Source organism: Phodopus roborovskii, unplaced genomic scaffold (genome assembly GCF_943737965.1).
Source record: "Phodopus roborovskii unplaced genomic scaffold, PHOROB, whole genome shotgun sequence".
NCBI lineage: Eukaryota > Metazoa > Chordata > Mammalia > Rodentia > Cricetidae > Phodopus > Phodopus roborovskii.
This window is the reverse complement of record NW_026125295.1, coordinates 20373731-20390395: the sequence shown is the minus strand read 5'-3', so window position 1 is coordinate 20390395 and position 16665 is coordinate 20373731. Positions and strand designations below refer to the sequence as shown.

Here is a 16665-nt window from a genome sequence, read left to right as displayed (position 1 = left end):
CTTGCTGGGAATTGAACTCAGGACCTCTGGAAGAACAGCCAGTACACTTACCCTCTAAGCCATCTCTCCAGGCCCTTCCAAACTATGTTTTCAAATTTCATAAGATGTTTCAGTGATTACTGTGAATGACTGCGGAGGAAGCTGAACGCAGTAGAAACAGCCCTATTTTGTCTATCTTATGCTATGGGTTCTGGTTTAGATTTCATTTAACAAAAGATTTTTACCCCTAAAACAAATTTGAAAACTATTCTTAGCAATCTGATCTCTAGATATATGTAGTTCTACTGACATAGTATTATAGTTGCACTTTAAAATGAAAAAAAAAAAAAAAAAAAAAAGAAATTGTCTTACCAGTCATGGTGCCTTAATCCCAATTTTTGGGATTAAGGGTTTGATGTTAGCCCCAGTTATACTGTAAGGCCCTGTTATTAACAAACAAACAACCCCAGAACCAACTAGCCATTCAAAGACAAAACCCCCACCTTCCAAACTCCAAAAATAAGTTTCATTTCTAAAAGGTACTAAAAATCACCTGAAGTAAAGGAATAAAATCATCCTGTTCCAGATAGCTGCAGCTAGGCTTTGCCAGGAGCCAGATGAACTTAGAGGCGTCATCATGATGGTTATTTAGCAACCTACAAAAGAAACACCGGTTAGGAAGATCTGCTACTCAGAACATACAATACCTACACATTGACAGGCTGGTAATTTTAGTTTGAGTGTTATTTAGATTAAGAGTCAAATGTTTGGCCGGGTGAGGTGGCACACACCTATACTTCCAGCATTCAGGAGTTCAATGCCAGCCTGGTCTACAGTGGGAGTTCCAGAACAGCAAGTTACTGGATGGTAAACTTTCTAGAATGTTGAGACCACGGGGTAGAATTAACTGATATAAATAAAATATGCTACGAAAATATACTTAGTGGGGAAGATCCACTCAGGTTAGCACAGGACATCCAGAGTTTCTGAGCTAGCAAGAAGGAAATACCTCAGGCAGACTACTATGCACTATAGAAGACAGAAACTCCTGTTAGTTTGACATATGCATGGCCAGCTTGACAGGTGCTTTTAAACTTTGACTTTTACAGAACAGGTTTCAGAAAAATCAGTGCTGTTAAGTCTTCTAACTTTCTAGAATTCTTCACCTCCAACTATTTTCTGGATATTTCTGTATACTTTGACAGAAAAGTCGAAACAATGAAAAAGCAAAATATAAAAGCTTTTCAAACTAGTCCTTTTTCCTGGAAGTGTATGTGTGTGTGTGTGTGTTAAAATGGTGGCACCAGTCTTAGTTATATGGGTGTGAAACCTTGAAGTCATTTAATTTTTTTTTCTATTTCTAATTCTCTATATCCAATAAATAACTCCAAACTTTCTCATGTTCCTTCATTAGCCATTTATTGAATGTTAAGTATATGTCAGGTATTACATCTGTCCTTGAATGAGCTTGGGTAAAAGAAAATAGAACAGAGTTTTTATTCCTTATGAAGTGTACAGTCCAGTGTTTGGTTACCAATGGGATCATACTACTGTGGAACAGCCATGATATTAAGTAGTGAAGACAAGGTATCATGGAAGGATAGAGGAGGCCTGTGGGATTTCCTGCAGAGTGAATTAGGAAAGAAGGGTGTTACGATAAGGGTTGGGCAACACACACAAATGCCTGGTGTGAGATTCATATAGTATTTGGGCAACAGAAAGTTCAGAGCTTGTAAGAGGGACACGTGCAAATAAAATCTAAGAAGGCCTCTTTTGTATCAGGTCAAGAATGTGCTCCATAGAAGAATTTTAACTCGGACAGTGACATGGACAGATGTGGTTTTCAAAACCAGTAAGTGTGAAGCTATAGGAGCCTGAGCATGGACAACGAGAAAGGGGACATCTGGTAGAAATGAGAGGATATGGTGCTTTATAGGTATATGAGTGAAGTTCATCATAACTGCCAAGGTTCTAGCTGAGACTATTAGGGAATACAGATTCACAGGAAGACCAGAGGCCTGAAGAAATTTTCCTGCAAATGCTCTGGACAACTGCTTCTTCCTGTTTCTACTGTGCTCTACAAGTTTTGGGCATTATAGACTCAGGGTGATTGCTAGGGAGGGTCCTAACAGGCTTCAGTGCTCATCTAGCCTTTCAGTGTGACAATTTTAAAACAATCCTTGCTTATACAAGCCACGTACTAAAAATGTACAGTACTCTACCACTTATCTACCATTTAAATGTGTAAGTTTAAATGTCTACATTGGGCATTTAAGGCCCTCTGTCACTATGCTAGAAGATGCCTATGTACTTATTCTACTACTGTGTTAAATCAAGCTTCCCCTCCAGGCAGCTCGCCCGAGCCTTATGCAATCTGGCCTTTATGTCACTCTCATGCTGTTCTGCTCTTCTTGAAGACCTAGCTAAATACTACTACTTTCAAAAGCCTCTCTTCAACTGAACTCCTTTCTGCTCTCTCTCCTTGCTATACTTAAATTGCCACTGTACTGTCAGCTTTAAGTTTTTTCTTTGACAACTAAAGATAATGACAGCTTTTTACATACACAAAGGACATGGTTCAGTGACTTATACACAGAAAACTCTCAAAATGTTAAGTGATCTAAAATTAGTGATACTAATTTTGTTTGTTTTGAGCTATAGTCAGACATTTATATTTACTGACTATATGTAAGGCCCAGAAGTTAATAAGCACACATTACAAAGGAAGATTAGTGCACGGGTGCTAATGAAAGCCACCTCATAGGATGAAGAATTGATGGAATAATAGTAAGGGAAAGTGGTGAAGTTTTTTTTTTTTTTCTTCCCCAAGACAGGGTTTCTCTGTGTAACTTTGGAGCCTGTTCTGGAATTAGCTCCTGTAGACCAGGCTTGTCTCGAACTCACAGAGATCCACCTGCCTCTGCCTCCCAAGTGCTGGGGGATTAAAGGTGTGTGACACCACCACCCAGCTAGTAGTGAGATTTTTAAAAAGGAGTACTTTTATATATCTTGAGAAAAGGACTACATGAAAACAAACACAGAAGCAATGCAACAGATGAAAAATAGTCTAAAAAGACAAAAGTCATGTCATGATTCTTATATTTATTTTTTTTTTAAATCAAAGCATGAGATAGAAAAGGTGATCTACAGCTTTTTGTTAATGTTCTGGGCTGATAAGCTCCATAAGGTAAGAGATTTTAAAAATGAGACTTTTAAAAAGCTGTAAGAGCTGAAGAATAGTATAGCTCTTCTATACTAACCACAGTGCTTTAAGGACAAGCATTTTGTTAGTAACAAATAACACTAATATGAACTATAAGAGTAAGTAGAATAAAGCTAGAACTGTATTGGCTTGGTTCTGGAGGAGTTATGTCCCAAAGCTGGTGTTCTAGGAATGTAAAAAAGGATGTGGAGCTATGTCTTCCCCTAAAAATTGTCCTGACTTTAAGGGCAAGAGATTTCTGAGTGTAGATATAAAATGGGTAGCAACATGGGGATAGGAGGGGAAGAGGGGAGAATTTTAAGGTGTTCATTCTAAAACCAACAGACAGGCATTCTGACAAGAGGGAAATGATTTCCTTATGCTTACCATTTTATATTTAATTTTAATTTCTAAAAAGTCTATACAGAGCTTATTACTGGAGCAAGTCAGGAAGCATATGTATATGACAAAATGTCTTAATTCTATATTACCACCTGTCAGTTATTCCTTGTGCTTGAATACTTGGCCTTAAAAAAAAAAAAGTACCTTATAGTGAACTCACAGCAATCTTCCTCCAAAAATGCTGGGATTACAGGAAGGAGCTGTTATGACTTAAACCTTTTAATATACTGTGTTTGGAACTGAAATTGCTTTATATGAAAGGTGAAGTTTGCAAAAAAAAAATTAAAAACTAAAGCCCCTTTCCTAGAGATGGAAACTCAAACCATCATTCACTTAGGCTCCTTTAACTGTAATATAACACCTTCCTTACAGAATCTGGCTTTTCAATGGCATTTTAGGAGGGACTTCCACTAGAGGGCACCCAAACCATTTTAGTAACTGACAATGTACACTCATTCCCTAGGATTCTTTACACAGCAGAGATGGAACTCTGTGACTTGCTTCTTGTTCATTGACTTTTTGCAGAAGTTGTTTTTCCCCAGAGATGGTGATTCATTTCAATAAAAGGACATGGCTGTGATGGCCATCACTGCTGTGATGTTCTACCTAATGGAAAAATGTCAACCCTCTCTGAGATAGTCTTCCTAAAAACTCACAGTAAGCATGTAAATCAAACTGGATACAAGCTATCCTTTGCTATAGTCAGCCCCAGGTTCTCATAGGGCCCTAGAATATTAAATATATAATATCAGCAAATACATTTCCTGTGTTTAGGTCTAATGTCTCTTCTACTCTTCTACTAGACCATCTACTATTTATTTTTATCTTCTAGCTTGTTCATAGTTTTCTCCTAATCATCACTCATCTTGTTTTCCTAGACTGCTAGGTGATTTTTTTTTTTTTTGCCAAATACTGAGCTCAGTGACTAAAGATGCCTCTGACAAGGGCTGTGTTACTTATTTATTCCTTTAACTCCTAGTTTATGTTCCAGATGAGGACTTTTAAGGGCCAGGTATCTACCAGGATAAAGGAAGATAGTTGAAGAGAAGCCAGACCATCTATAAATTTTAAGTTCTTAAATCCTACTACTGTTTTTATATACCAATTAAGAATGAACATGGTTCTTCTTGGTTCAAATTCTGGTTTTGCTACTGGGAAAGGGAAAGACCAATGAATTCCATACTATGTTTTTTTATTTGTTCTAGTGACAGGGTCTCACTATATATCCCTGGATGACCTGGAACTTGCTACACAGACTGTTGGAAGGTTCCTATTATTCAGGCCTTAGGATCTTTTCTTGTTCTATGTTCTAGAATGCAAGAATACCAAGGAGAGACACACAGAAGTTGGGAGGAGGGGTAGGAACGATATACAGTATTCATGTATGAAATTCTCAAAAATATTTAATAATAAAATACCCAAGGACAAATGCTTTATCCTTTGTTAGTTTATGCTTGTACACTAGTATTTTCCCCCTTTTCTTTTTTGTGCTATTTCTAGCTTCTCTTTTACCTCTACTTATATGCACATTTAAAAAGGGATATTCTTTACACTTCATCTGGCTCTTTTTCTATGCTATAGGAAGAGTGGACCTGTGACTTTGTAGTGCCATCCAGATGGGTAGATTCTCCTAGGGCTCTTGTATTCCTTGGTATCTGGACAACTCAGAATCAGTCCAGGAACACAATGGCTAAACCCCACTGGGACAATATGAAGCAACTGTAACCACTTGGGTGTATTTCTTTAAAGTTTACTAACTGGTAGTGTCTTATATACCCTTACCACTTCAGTCCTAATATAATGAAAAAAAAGAATGTGATTTACTATAGATTTTTAAGACTAGGAATGCATTTACTAATCACCCATTTTGTTTTCAAACATTACACAACTAACAGCCTTTGGGTAGTGACTTAGTTAGGGTTTCTATTTCTGTGAAGACATACCAAGATCAAGGCAACTCTTATAAAGGAAAGCATTTAATTGGGTGGCTTATAATTTCAGAGGTTTAGTCCATTATCATCATGGTGGAACATAGTGGCATGCAGGCACACATGGTGCTGGAGAAGGAGCAGAGAGTGTTGAAGGAGCTACATTTTGATCCTGTGGGCAACAGGAGGTTGTCTGAGACTCTGGGAGTAGCTTTAGCATATATGAGACCTCAAAGCTCACCTCCACAATGACACACTTCCCTCCAACACATCCACACCTATTCCAATAAGACCACACCTCTTAATAGTGCTACTCCCTTTGGGGACCATTTTCTTTTAAATCATCACAGTAGTATGAAGGGATCAGAAGGAACCTCTAAGTTTAATTCTGCTGATGCTATATGTATTTTAAATAGTAAGTGGATAGCATTTCAATTTCACTAGGAGGAGGGGTATTTAGGTCAGAAAGGGTGAGGACATGTATAAAGAAGGGGTTATCAGTTGAAAGAGAAGACTGGCTATTCTGGCTAGTCTTATGTCAACCAGACATACAAACTAGAGTCATCTGAAAGGAGGAAAACTCAATGGAGAAGATGCTTTCATAAGATCCAGCTGGGAGGCATTTTCTCAGTGGGGGAAGGTCCAGTCCATGGTGAGTGGTGCCACCCCTAGTGGTGGTCCTGGGTTCTGTAAGAAAGCAAGCTGAGCAAATCAGGGAAAGCACACCAGTAAGCAGCTCTCCTCCATGGTCTCTGTATCAGCTTCTGCATCCAGGTTCCTGCCATATTTGAGTTCCTGTCCTGACTTCCTTCAATGATGAACAGAAATACAGAAGTATAAGCTAAATAAACCCTTTCCTCCCCTACCTGCTTTGGTCATGGTGTTTCATCACAGCAATGGAAACCCTAACTAAGACTGTCCCTGATCTTTTCGTAAATCAGCAGTTCTCAACCTGTGACTTAACAGTTGCAAATTTAACAATAGCAAAATTACAGCTGTGGAGTCATAATGAAATAATTTTATAGTTGGGGGATCACCACAACATGAGGAATTATATTAAAGGGTAACAAATTAGGAATGTTGGAGAAGCATTAGGAGAACCACTGTCCTAAATGTTAATGATTTAAGGTGTACCATCTGGGGCTAGAGCGGAGTTGCTGGTACAGTGTTTACCTAGCATGCACAAAGCCTTGGGTTCAGCCTCCAGCACTGCATACACCCAGTGCACAATCCCAGAATTTGGGAAATGGAAGCAGGAAGGTCAGAAAGGCTAAGCTACCATTGATTACCTAGTGAACCCAACCTGGGCTACAAAACAAAACAATATCTAATAGCATCCAAAGAAGGGATCTAAAGAAAAAGTTGGGCTTGAATTTGAGATACTTTATCAGAATGTTAAAAGTCAAGAATATCTTATAAATAATCTAGTCTTTTTTTTTTTTTTTTGTGCCTCAACTGGAACTCTCAAAAGAGTGATGATTAAAATCTGTAAGAATTTAGTGATTTTGATAAATCAACCAAATATAATTTTCCTTTAGATTACTTAAGACTGTAACTGTATTTTTTTCTTTAATTTTATTCTGGTGTGTGTGTGTGTGTGTGCGTGCGTGTGTGTGTGTGTGTGTGTGTGTGTGTGTGTGTGTGTGAATGGTGTATTCACAGGGGTGAACAGGTATATGTGCCATGTGTGAGATTAGTTTTCTACCTCTTTACCTTTTCATTTTATTTCTTTAAAACAGGACCTGTCACTGATCCTGAAGGTTTAAGTTTCCACAAGGCTAGATGGTCAATGAGCTCCTGGGATCTGCCTGTTTCTGTAGCTCACAACATTTCGGTTACAGGTTCACACAGTCACGCCTGGCTTTTTATGTGGGTGCTGGGATTTGAACTTGTCCTCATATTTGCACTCTTATCCACAGAACCAGCCTGAAGATGTATTTTTCTTGTGACACACATAGTTTTGCCCTTAAAGGACACTCTTTATTTACTTTATCATTGCCATTGGATTCAAATCCTTAGTCTTTACTTTTATAGGTAAAACCAAGAAAGAGACTGTCAAGTTAGTAACTACTTAAAAAGTATTTCTGCTTTACTGTTTAAAGATGCAAAATTAATTTTTTAAAAAACAATATGTGTATGAGATTTTTGTCTGTATGTATCAGATATATGCCTGGTACTTGAGGAGGCCAGAAAAGGCTTTGGATTCCCAGGAACTGGGATACAGATTTCTGTGAGTCACCATGTGAGTGCTGGAAATCAAACCAAGGTCATCAAATGGAGCAGCCAGTGCTGAGCCATCTCTCTAGCTCCTTTACCCCCCCCCCCACCTGCAACATTTTGAGACAGGTTCTTTACTAGGTAGCTCTGGCTAGCCCAGAACTAGCTATGCAGACTAGGCTGGCTTCAAACTCACAGATCGATTTGCCTCTGCCTCCCCAGAAAGGAATGTGTCACCACGCCTGACATTGTTTAAAGGCAAAAAAGGACAAAGGTTTGTGGCAAAGAACTTGTAGGTATAAATGGTAATGAATCACAGAATTTTCCTCATTGAACTATAAGACACAAGGAAAAAAACTAATAAGATAAATAGCATTTATAAGGACCACACAATTCTTTGCTAGTCTCAGAATGACTGCTCACATACTTACTTTTTCCACATGGCAATGAATGATTGTGCTGTCACAAATCCAGTCTTCTCTCCTCCTGCAGCTCTGAACATGGGGGCTTTCCAATAGAGTGGACAACCACAGACCTGCAAACAGAAACACCCAGAGTAAGCTAAGCAAAGGAATGACATGCCAAAAGAAGAGACACTGGCTTTTACTTGTCATGCCCCAGTGGGGAAAGGGCTGTTGGGGTCAATGAGGGAGAGGGGATGTAAGGAGTAGAGTTTTTCCTCCCACTGCTGGTCTGGTCCCACCACCGTGCCAGCCCCAAATAGTACACAGAGACTCTGTTTTTGATACAATGCTGTTGGCCCGGTTACTTGTTTTTTATCTGCTAGCTCTGTCTTAATTATTAGCCCATTTCTATGTATTTCCATGTGGTCTTACCAGGGAGAGGCGGCTGGCAGTTCTACCTTCTCCAGACTCTCCATCTTGGCTCTCCTTACTACTTCCTATTTCCTCCTTGTCTCCTGGTCCCTCCTATCTTCCTTTCCTATTGGCCAACAGTGCTTTATTCATTAACCAGTATGAGAAACATATATAGAATGACATCTCCCATCATCTCCTCTTTTCTGTCTAAATAAAAAGAAGGGTTTTAACCTTATCATAGCAAAATATATAACACAACAGTTATCCAATAAGAATCACAGTTAACAATATTTAGTCCATTAACATTTAGTAAGATTAAAGAAAATATTCCATCATCTATTCTATCTTTGTGAGTCTAAAGCCCTATATGTAACTTATCTTTAATCCTAACTAAGGAAAACTATAACCATAACTATCTGTCTTTAACTCCTTCAAAGATCACAGAAGGATAGTATATAAACTCTAGAAATGACAGAGACATCTTGCATTGTCAGTCATTTGAAGTTCTTTTGTAATCTTCCATCTTTAGCCCATAGGCCATAGTGTGTCTGGCAGACTCTTCAGCAAAGTAGGAAACTTTAAACTGTCTTCTTGTATTGGAAGTTTGTCAGTCACTTTTTTCTGTGTCCTGCAGACTGTCTAGCAGACTCTTTCATGAAGCAGGAGCTCTGTAGTACGGTTTTTCCGTCCGCCACCTGGTCTTGTCCCGTCGCCACGCCAGCCCCAATTAACACACTGAGACTCTGTATTTGATATAATTCTGTTGGCCCATTACTAGTTTCTTATCGGCTAGCTCTGTTTTAATTATTAACCCATTTCTATGTATTTCCACGTGGTCTTACCAAGAGCAGAGGAATGGCGGTTCTGCTTTCTCCAGACTCTCCATCTTGACCCCTCCTTCCTCCTTTCTATTTCCTCCTTGTCTCCTAGTCCCTCCTATCTTCCTTTCCTATTGGCCAACAGTGCTTTATTCATTAACCAGTATGAGAAACATATACAGAATGACATCTCCCATCAAGGGGAGGGAGAAGGAGGGACAGCAGAAGAACAAATAGAGGGTTACATGTTTAGTGAAGAAAATGGAAAGCCATTTATCTTTTTTCTAAATTAATTCCCCCTCCCTTCCAGACAGCTGAAGAAAACCAGGGTCTCTCCCGGCCACTCTTAAATGGTATATTTTTCTACCATTTAAAAAGAAGTGACTGACTTAGCTCCCCTGAATATGGGTCTCAGCCAGAAGGACTGAGCAGTCTAAGGGACCTCAGACAGTGGAACCAGGATGTATCCCTGGTGCACAAAAGGACCTTGTAAACACATCCCCAATGGAGGGATACTGCCTTAACCTAGAGACAGGAGAGAAGTCCTAGTCCCTGCTTCAAATGACCTGTCAGATCTTTATGACCCCAACTGGATGGCATTGCCCTACATGTGGAATTGGGGTGGGGGGAATGGGAGGAGAGGGTGGTCAGGGTGCATGTGAGGGGGCAGAGAGGGTAAAAGGGAGGGAGAAAAGGAGGGAAGGAGGGAGGGAGAGGGAACTGGGATCAACATGTAAAATAATAAATTAAATAAAAAAAATAAAAAAGAAGTGACTAAACTTCTGGTTGTGAATGTCCTTCATTTCTTGAACAGAAAACGTAGTCACTTTTATTACCAGGCCACTTGCTGTTAAAACACTCTACTACCAACTTCCTTATTATGAAACACCTTCCTTGTTATGAAACACCATGTTTACAAAACAACAACAAACAAAAAGCTAAACTAGAAAAGGGACTGTAGAGATGGTTCAGTGGCTAAGAAAGCACAATGCTCTAGCAGAGGGCCAGAGAGTGACTCCTAGCATCCACATGGGTGATTCATAATTGTCTAACTCCAGCTTCAAGGTTATCTGATACCTCTGACTTCCGAGGGCACCTGCACCTAAATGTCTCTCTCTCTCTCTCTCTCTCTCTCTCTCTCTCTCTCTCTCTCTCTCTCTCTCTCACACACACACACACACACACACACACACACGGTTTGATAATCCCTCTTCTGAAAATTCTAGACTGTGCAAGAAAACTGCTTGCTATCAAATCTATTTAAATGATTATAATTCACTTAAGGTGAAAAATAAAATGTTATCATTCATTTATGTTAGAAGGTAACTGTAATGCCAGTAACTATGCATTATAAAAATTTTAGTAAGAACTTAGAATAAAACTTCAAGACCCAGGGCTGGAGAAGAGCACTGGCTACTCTTGCAGAGGTTATGAGTTCAATTCCCAGCAATCACATGGTGGTTCACAATCATCTATAATAAGATCTGGTGTGCAGGTGTACATGCAGGAGAAGCATTGTATACATAATAAATACATCTTAAAAAAAACCTCAAGACCTTAAAAAGCACCAGCTTTCTTCTCCTAATGTTCTGCTTTTTAATTTAAAAATATCCTTAAATACTATCCTTTGACTCGGGTAAGAAAGAGTTCTTATTAAATTACCATTTTTTCCTTAGAAGGAAAAAGTATTTCCAATAATCAAGAACACATAAATATTAGTTGAGAAAGATTCTAAATCTTCCTATTTTTGTACACACATGGAAAGCATGTTTCCAGTCTAGAATTCTGAGAAGGATAGGCCACATATTGTTAAAAGATAAAGACACTTTCATTGTATGTCACTGTTCTGCAAGGGAAGGTTTTCCTTTGGAGGTAGACTAGATGTCTATTTACCTTGGGGTTAGGAGAAGTTGCTTCTAGTTTAAAACTGTACAAGAAAGCTTCATAGGAGCCTGAAGAATATCTAGTTGAACATTGTCTATTCCAAGACTGCTGCTAGTTCATGCTAGAGGTGAAGATGTGCAAAGCAGGATTCAAGGCAAGGGAGGTAAAAACAGAACAGGCAGAAACAAAACACTGCTGCCTCCAGAAACAATGAAGTTTATTCTACAAGCAGAATAGAATTTAGGATTTCTTGAGAACTAGTGTGGTAGTTCTAGTAAATCAATGGCTACCTGAATAGTCTTTCTATATTGGGAATGTCATTCCCTTTGACTGAGAATGAAACTTCAGAAGAGACACCCATTGAGCAGTAAGGACAGTGTGACACATAGCTATCTAGCCTGATGAGCAGAATCAACCCTGCCAATAAATTCAGTGACATGTTGAAGGCTAGAGCGTTTTATGACCAGAATTTAAGACTGCTTACGTCCAGAGGCTGAAAGCTTTTCCTGAGGTCAAGAACGAGGAATAGTATTGCTTAGTAGCCATGAGATTTTTGTGTATTACAGAAATTATGATTGCTATGGTACAGGGTAGTAAACTGTCAAATCCATCTTCCCCAATCCCAGTCCTACTGTTCATATTCTAAGGAAATGCTCCTGGGTAGCCACAGTTACAAAGCACAGAGAGAACTGGAAGTTTTTCTAGTTAGGTTTACTTGTTAACCCGACACAGCCTGGAGTTATGTGAGAAGGAAGCCTCTCTTAAAGAACTGCTCAAATCATATTGGCCTGTGGTAAGTCTGTGGGGGATAACCTTGATTAGTAGTTGATGAAGGAAGGCCCAGCCTACTGAGTGAGGGTGGCACTATCCTTAGGCAAGTGATCTTGGATTGTATAAGGAAGCTGGAAGAACACTGACCAGACAGTGGGACAACAAGTAGTATTTTTCATGGTTCTTGCCTCTAGATGCTAGCTTTGAATTCCTGCTCAGAATAGTCTTAATGAATTATGACTTGGAAGTTTAAGCCTAACAAACCCTTTATTTCCCGAGTTGTTTCTGGTTAGAGCATTTTATTACAGCAACAAGAGTTAAAAAAAAAAAAAATAAATAAAAGCTAAAAGTTGCTTGCCAGAAAGTTTGAAACTCTATAACTATGTGAGTCAATCATGAATTTTTCAGAATTAGAAGAGGTCAAGAATTAAGAGAGTCTCCAACTTCAGCTGAAGCCCTCTCAGGAGATACATGCTTATCACCTTTTGTAGGGCAACTTCTATTACTAAACACCTTTCATTTCCTTGGGTTAAGACCTTTTCTCAAACACCTACTACTACTACTCTGCTAAAGCAACATACCAATAAAATGATTCCTAATGACGCACTGCTATACCCATGGGTCAGTGTATCACTAAACCCACATCAGGGACTTTGGAGCACTCAGTTCTACATGGGATGTCTTCATCAAAGCCTTCTTCTCAAAGCTCAGGGATCTATATAGAGGAGGGAGCAGAAAGATTTTTAGAGCTAAGGTAATGGATAATTTCAAGGGAACAAGGTCTTTAGACACAACAGGATTGATGTATGAACACAGAGACAGTGACAGCACACACAAGACCTGCACACATTCAAGCCAGATGGGGTCCCAGCACTGAGAGGGTGAAGCAGACACAAGATCCCACTCCTAATTAAAAAACTATTTGCAACTGATACCTACTGGCAAAGGGAAAACCAGTTTTCTCCAATGTCACTGGGTATATTAACCATAGTCCATGGCAAGCCCTATATCCAGGAGTAGTTGCCTAACACAAAATGAACTCCACTGTCTTTGTGGTGGGCTTTTTGTCTCTTGTTATCAATGTTTGTCATGTTGGTCTTTTGGTTGTTTGTTTTGTATGTGTGTGTATTTATTTGACAGAGAAAGAGAGAGAAAGAGGGGGAGAGAGAGAGAAAGAAAGAGAGAAAACACATGCATATAAAGTTGGAGGCAAGACTTGGGAGGAGTTGGAAGAGGGAAAACATTAAAATACACTGCATGAAAAAGAATTTTAAATATAAAACACAGACTAGGGGAAAAAAACCAATTTACTAGCTGAAAATAATGAGGCTGCAAGACATAAAAAATTCCTGTCTTTAAGTGAAGAGAGGAAAAAAAAATCTTTCTCCCTATGACTGCAGTTAAAGTACAGGCCTGTAAGATAAAGAGAAACAGAAAATATTTTTTTTTCTCCCTATAACTGCCGTTAAAGTGCAGTTATGTCAGTTCATAAGGGATAGTATAAGTCACCAAGACATTAATACATGGACTCATTATGATGCAAAGGCAAAACCCAAAGATAAAATTTAACAATGAAAATGCTTTGAAATGGATTAGAAAAGGTCATCCTTTTCTCATAGTAGCCGAGTACCCAAGTGTTAGGTAGAATAAGGGTATCAGGCTCCAGCAGACAATTGTCAAAGGGAAAAAAATTGGAAATGTAATAATGCCAAGGCTGTGGACCTGTACTATGGCAATTTTAAGGAAGCACATGGTTAGTGCATTTGTTGAAAGTAAATGAATTAGGGTAAAGGGAGCCAGGAGATCAGTAAGAACCTGGAAAGTGAGTGAGGTAAACCTGAGGGCACCTAACCGGGTTTTTAGTAACACAGGAGAAAACCAGTGTGAAGACTCAGTTTTTTTTTTTTTTAAAGGAAGAAAATGGGAGACAAATGACATAGAAAATACATTTAGGAAACAGCTTTAGAAGAAGCAAGAGTAATAATATAGTAATTAAAGCTATTTGAGTAAGACAACTTGACTAACATCTATAATTTGATCTAATAGACCAACAACAAAAAGAACCTGAAACAAGGCTGTTCTGATACACACAGGAGATTACCTAATATCTGTCATGTTCTTTGAGTATTTCAAAGTGGCTCCAAGGCTATTATTTCATTGGGCATTCACGTGATTTCCCATGCAGAAGAGAGTAGGTATTTTTATTTTTATCTTACTTTGTAGAAGAGAGTACAAAGGTGCTCCCCTAAAAGTCACAGACATAGTTAGTTCAGTACTATCCCCCAGAAGAAAGGAGTTGGAGGACTTTGCATGTCTAGATGAGAGTATTTTTTCAGTTTTACACTGGAGGCCCATTTGTCTCTGAAAAATGGTATTTTGTTTTTGGTTTTTTTTTTGTTTTCTTTTCCTGTTGCTCAGTTTCCATGTCTACACTACCCTGTTAGGTTTATTTTCTATTCACTTTTCCCCCTTCACTTGAAGGTATGTAAAAATATTATAAGTACACACTAAAAATTTAACCAAACAATAGTGGACATTAAGTTCTCTGTAGCTGTGTGAGGTCTATGATGAATGGGCTAAACTATACCAACAGATGCTGATTTCATAAACACATTTCCTATGCACTTAAAATCCTGACTCCTGTCTTTATAGCTACACTTATGTGCCACCAAGAGTGGGTTGCAAACACAAGCTGGTATTCCAAGCATCTTTATAAAATGCAAGAATCCATAAATATTTGTTTACTGCTCTGACAATCTCCCCCCTCCCTGTTTCTTAATGGCAGCTTCTCCTCTCCCTTTCCTACATTAACCTGCTGCAAGACAATGGACAGTAAGTAAGTGCCAGAGACACAGCTGACTGCCTCATGCAAGGCAAAAGAAGACAGTAAAGAATGTTGAAAATAAAGATAATTTAGTTAAGTGCTAAGAAACTAGAGCCAAAAAAGCTAGGTTAAACAAAATTAGGTAGCGGGAAGATACAAACAAATTTTTAAAATAAGTGGTTTTAAGACTAAAGAGGCAGGGCTGAAGAGTTGTTGGCTCTGTGGCTAAACAAACGCACTACTTTTTCAGATGATCTGTTTGGTTCCCAGCACCCACATCATGTGGCTTATAACCTGTAACTCCAGCTCTAGGAGATGTGATTTACTCCTCCTTCTGGTCTCTGTAGCATGCACACTCGTGCGTACACACACACACACACACACACACACACACACACACACACACACACACAATAAAATAGCTTGGCCTATAGCTGTCTCAACAACAACAACAACAACAAAAAGCAAAATAAATGAACAAATCTCAACTTTCATTTTTGAGACAAAGTTTGCTTTGTACTCTCATTGGATTTGAACTCAAGATTGTCTCACTCAAACTTGCTGAATGGTGGGATCTCAGGCATGTGCTATCATGTCTTGCTCAAGATAATGTTTCAAGTAAAACACACACACACACACACACACATACACACACACACACACACACACACACACACACACACACCCTCATTTTATATGCAATTGCAGTTTTAACTCTTTAGCAAAATGGGCAGTATATCTTTCCACCTAGGCTGACAGTTAACACAAAGATTTGGCTTCTAAGAATGAAATTTTGGGCTGTTATCAAATTAGTTCTTACTGGGCTACATGATTATTAGAATAAGCAGTAAATAGTTAACAAAAGGCTTAGGAAAATAGTCTTGTTTTTAAAACTCCTCCAGTGTTGACTTCAACACAGGCAACTTTCCATTATACCATTCATGGACCAATATTTACTTTGTATAACTGGTAAAGTCCTTCCTTTGTTCCTCAAAGGATACTTCCCTGCCTTCACTATACTCTGCCTTTGAATAATATGGGCTCAGTAAGGCATTCTACTTTCCTCTTATTGTATTTATGGAGAGCTATCAGGACAGTTAGCTCTGGAGCAGGACAGTGCTACAAAAGCACAAGGTGTGAAGGCCAGATCAGTAGGCTGTGACGAGTAGGGTGAGCAGGCTCCTTGGTCAAGGGTTAGGAATATTCAGAAGACCACAGTTATTCCAAGAATCTTTGTTCAAGACAGGACAAGCTGCAGGCCTGTGTCTGTGAGATACTCTTCACTGGGATAGGCTTTTGTATTACTTACTTTTCTATTGCTATGATATAAAACACCATGACCAGGGCAACTCACAGAAAAGTTTCCTTAGGCTTATGGAATAAGAGTCCTCTGGATGGTAGAGTGGAGGCAATGGTGGCTAGGGGAGGAAGCAGAGAATGTATATTTTGAACCTCAAGCTGGAAGCAGAGAGAGTAAACTAGAAATGATGCAAGGGTTTATACTCTTGAGGCTCACTTCCAATGACATACTTGCTCCATCCAACAAGACCACACCTCTAAACCTTCCAAACAGCTTCATCAATTGAAGATTAAGTATATTCAAAGGCTCAAGACTAAGGGGAACATCTCATTCAAATCACCACAGCTCTCTAGACCTGGGATCCCCAGCCCCATAACAGAGACAGTTTCTCCTTATCTGCCCATTTGAAACATTCCAAGAAAACTATCTCTTTTATAAATTGTTCCTACTTAAATAACCATCCGGCACTTAAGCAGTAAGTGTCCGATTAAAAAAAAATTGAGGTTCTGATAAATTTAATTA

The 16665-nt window shown here is 38.9% G+C and overlaps 1 protein-coding gene across 1 annotated transcript in view; it reads right to left on the bottom strand.

Annotated features, from left to right (window-relative positions):
• Positions 1 to 16665, bottom strand: part of Ppp2r3a (protein phosphatase 2 regulatory subunit B''alpha) — a 126885-nt gene that overhangs the window by 51494 nt on the left and 58726 nt on the right. The window contains exons 4-5 of the mRNA XM_051206235.1: positions 8160 to 8263; positions 533 to 635 (exon numbers count right to left, since the gene is read on the bottom strand). Coding sequence (XP_051062192.1) covers positions 533 to 635; positions 8160 to 8263 — 207 coding nt within the window. The remainder of the gene's footprint in view (positions 1 to 532; positions 636 to 8159; positions 8264 to 16665) is intronic.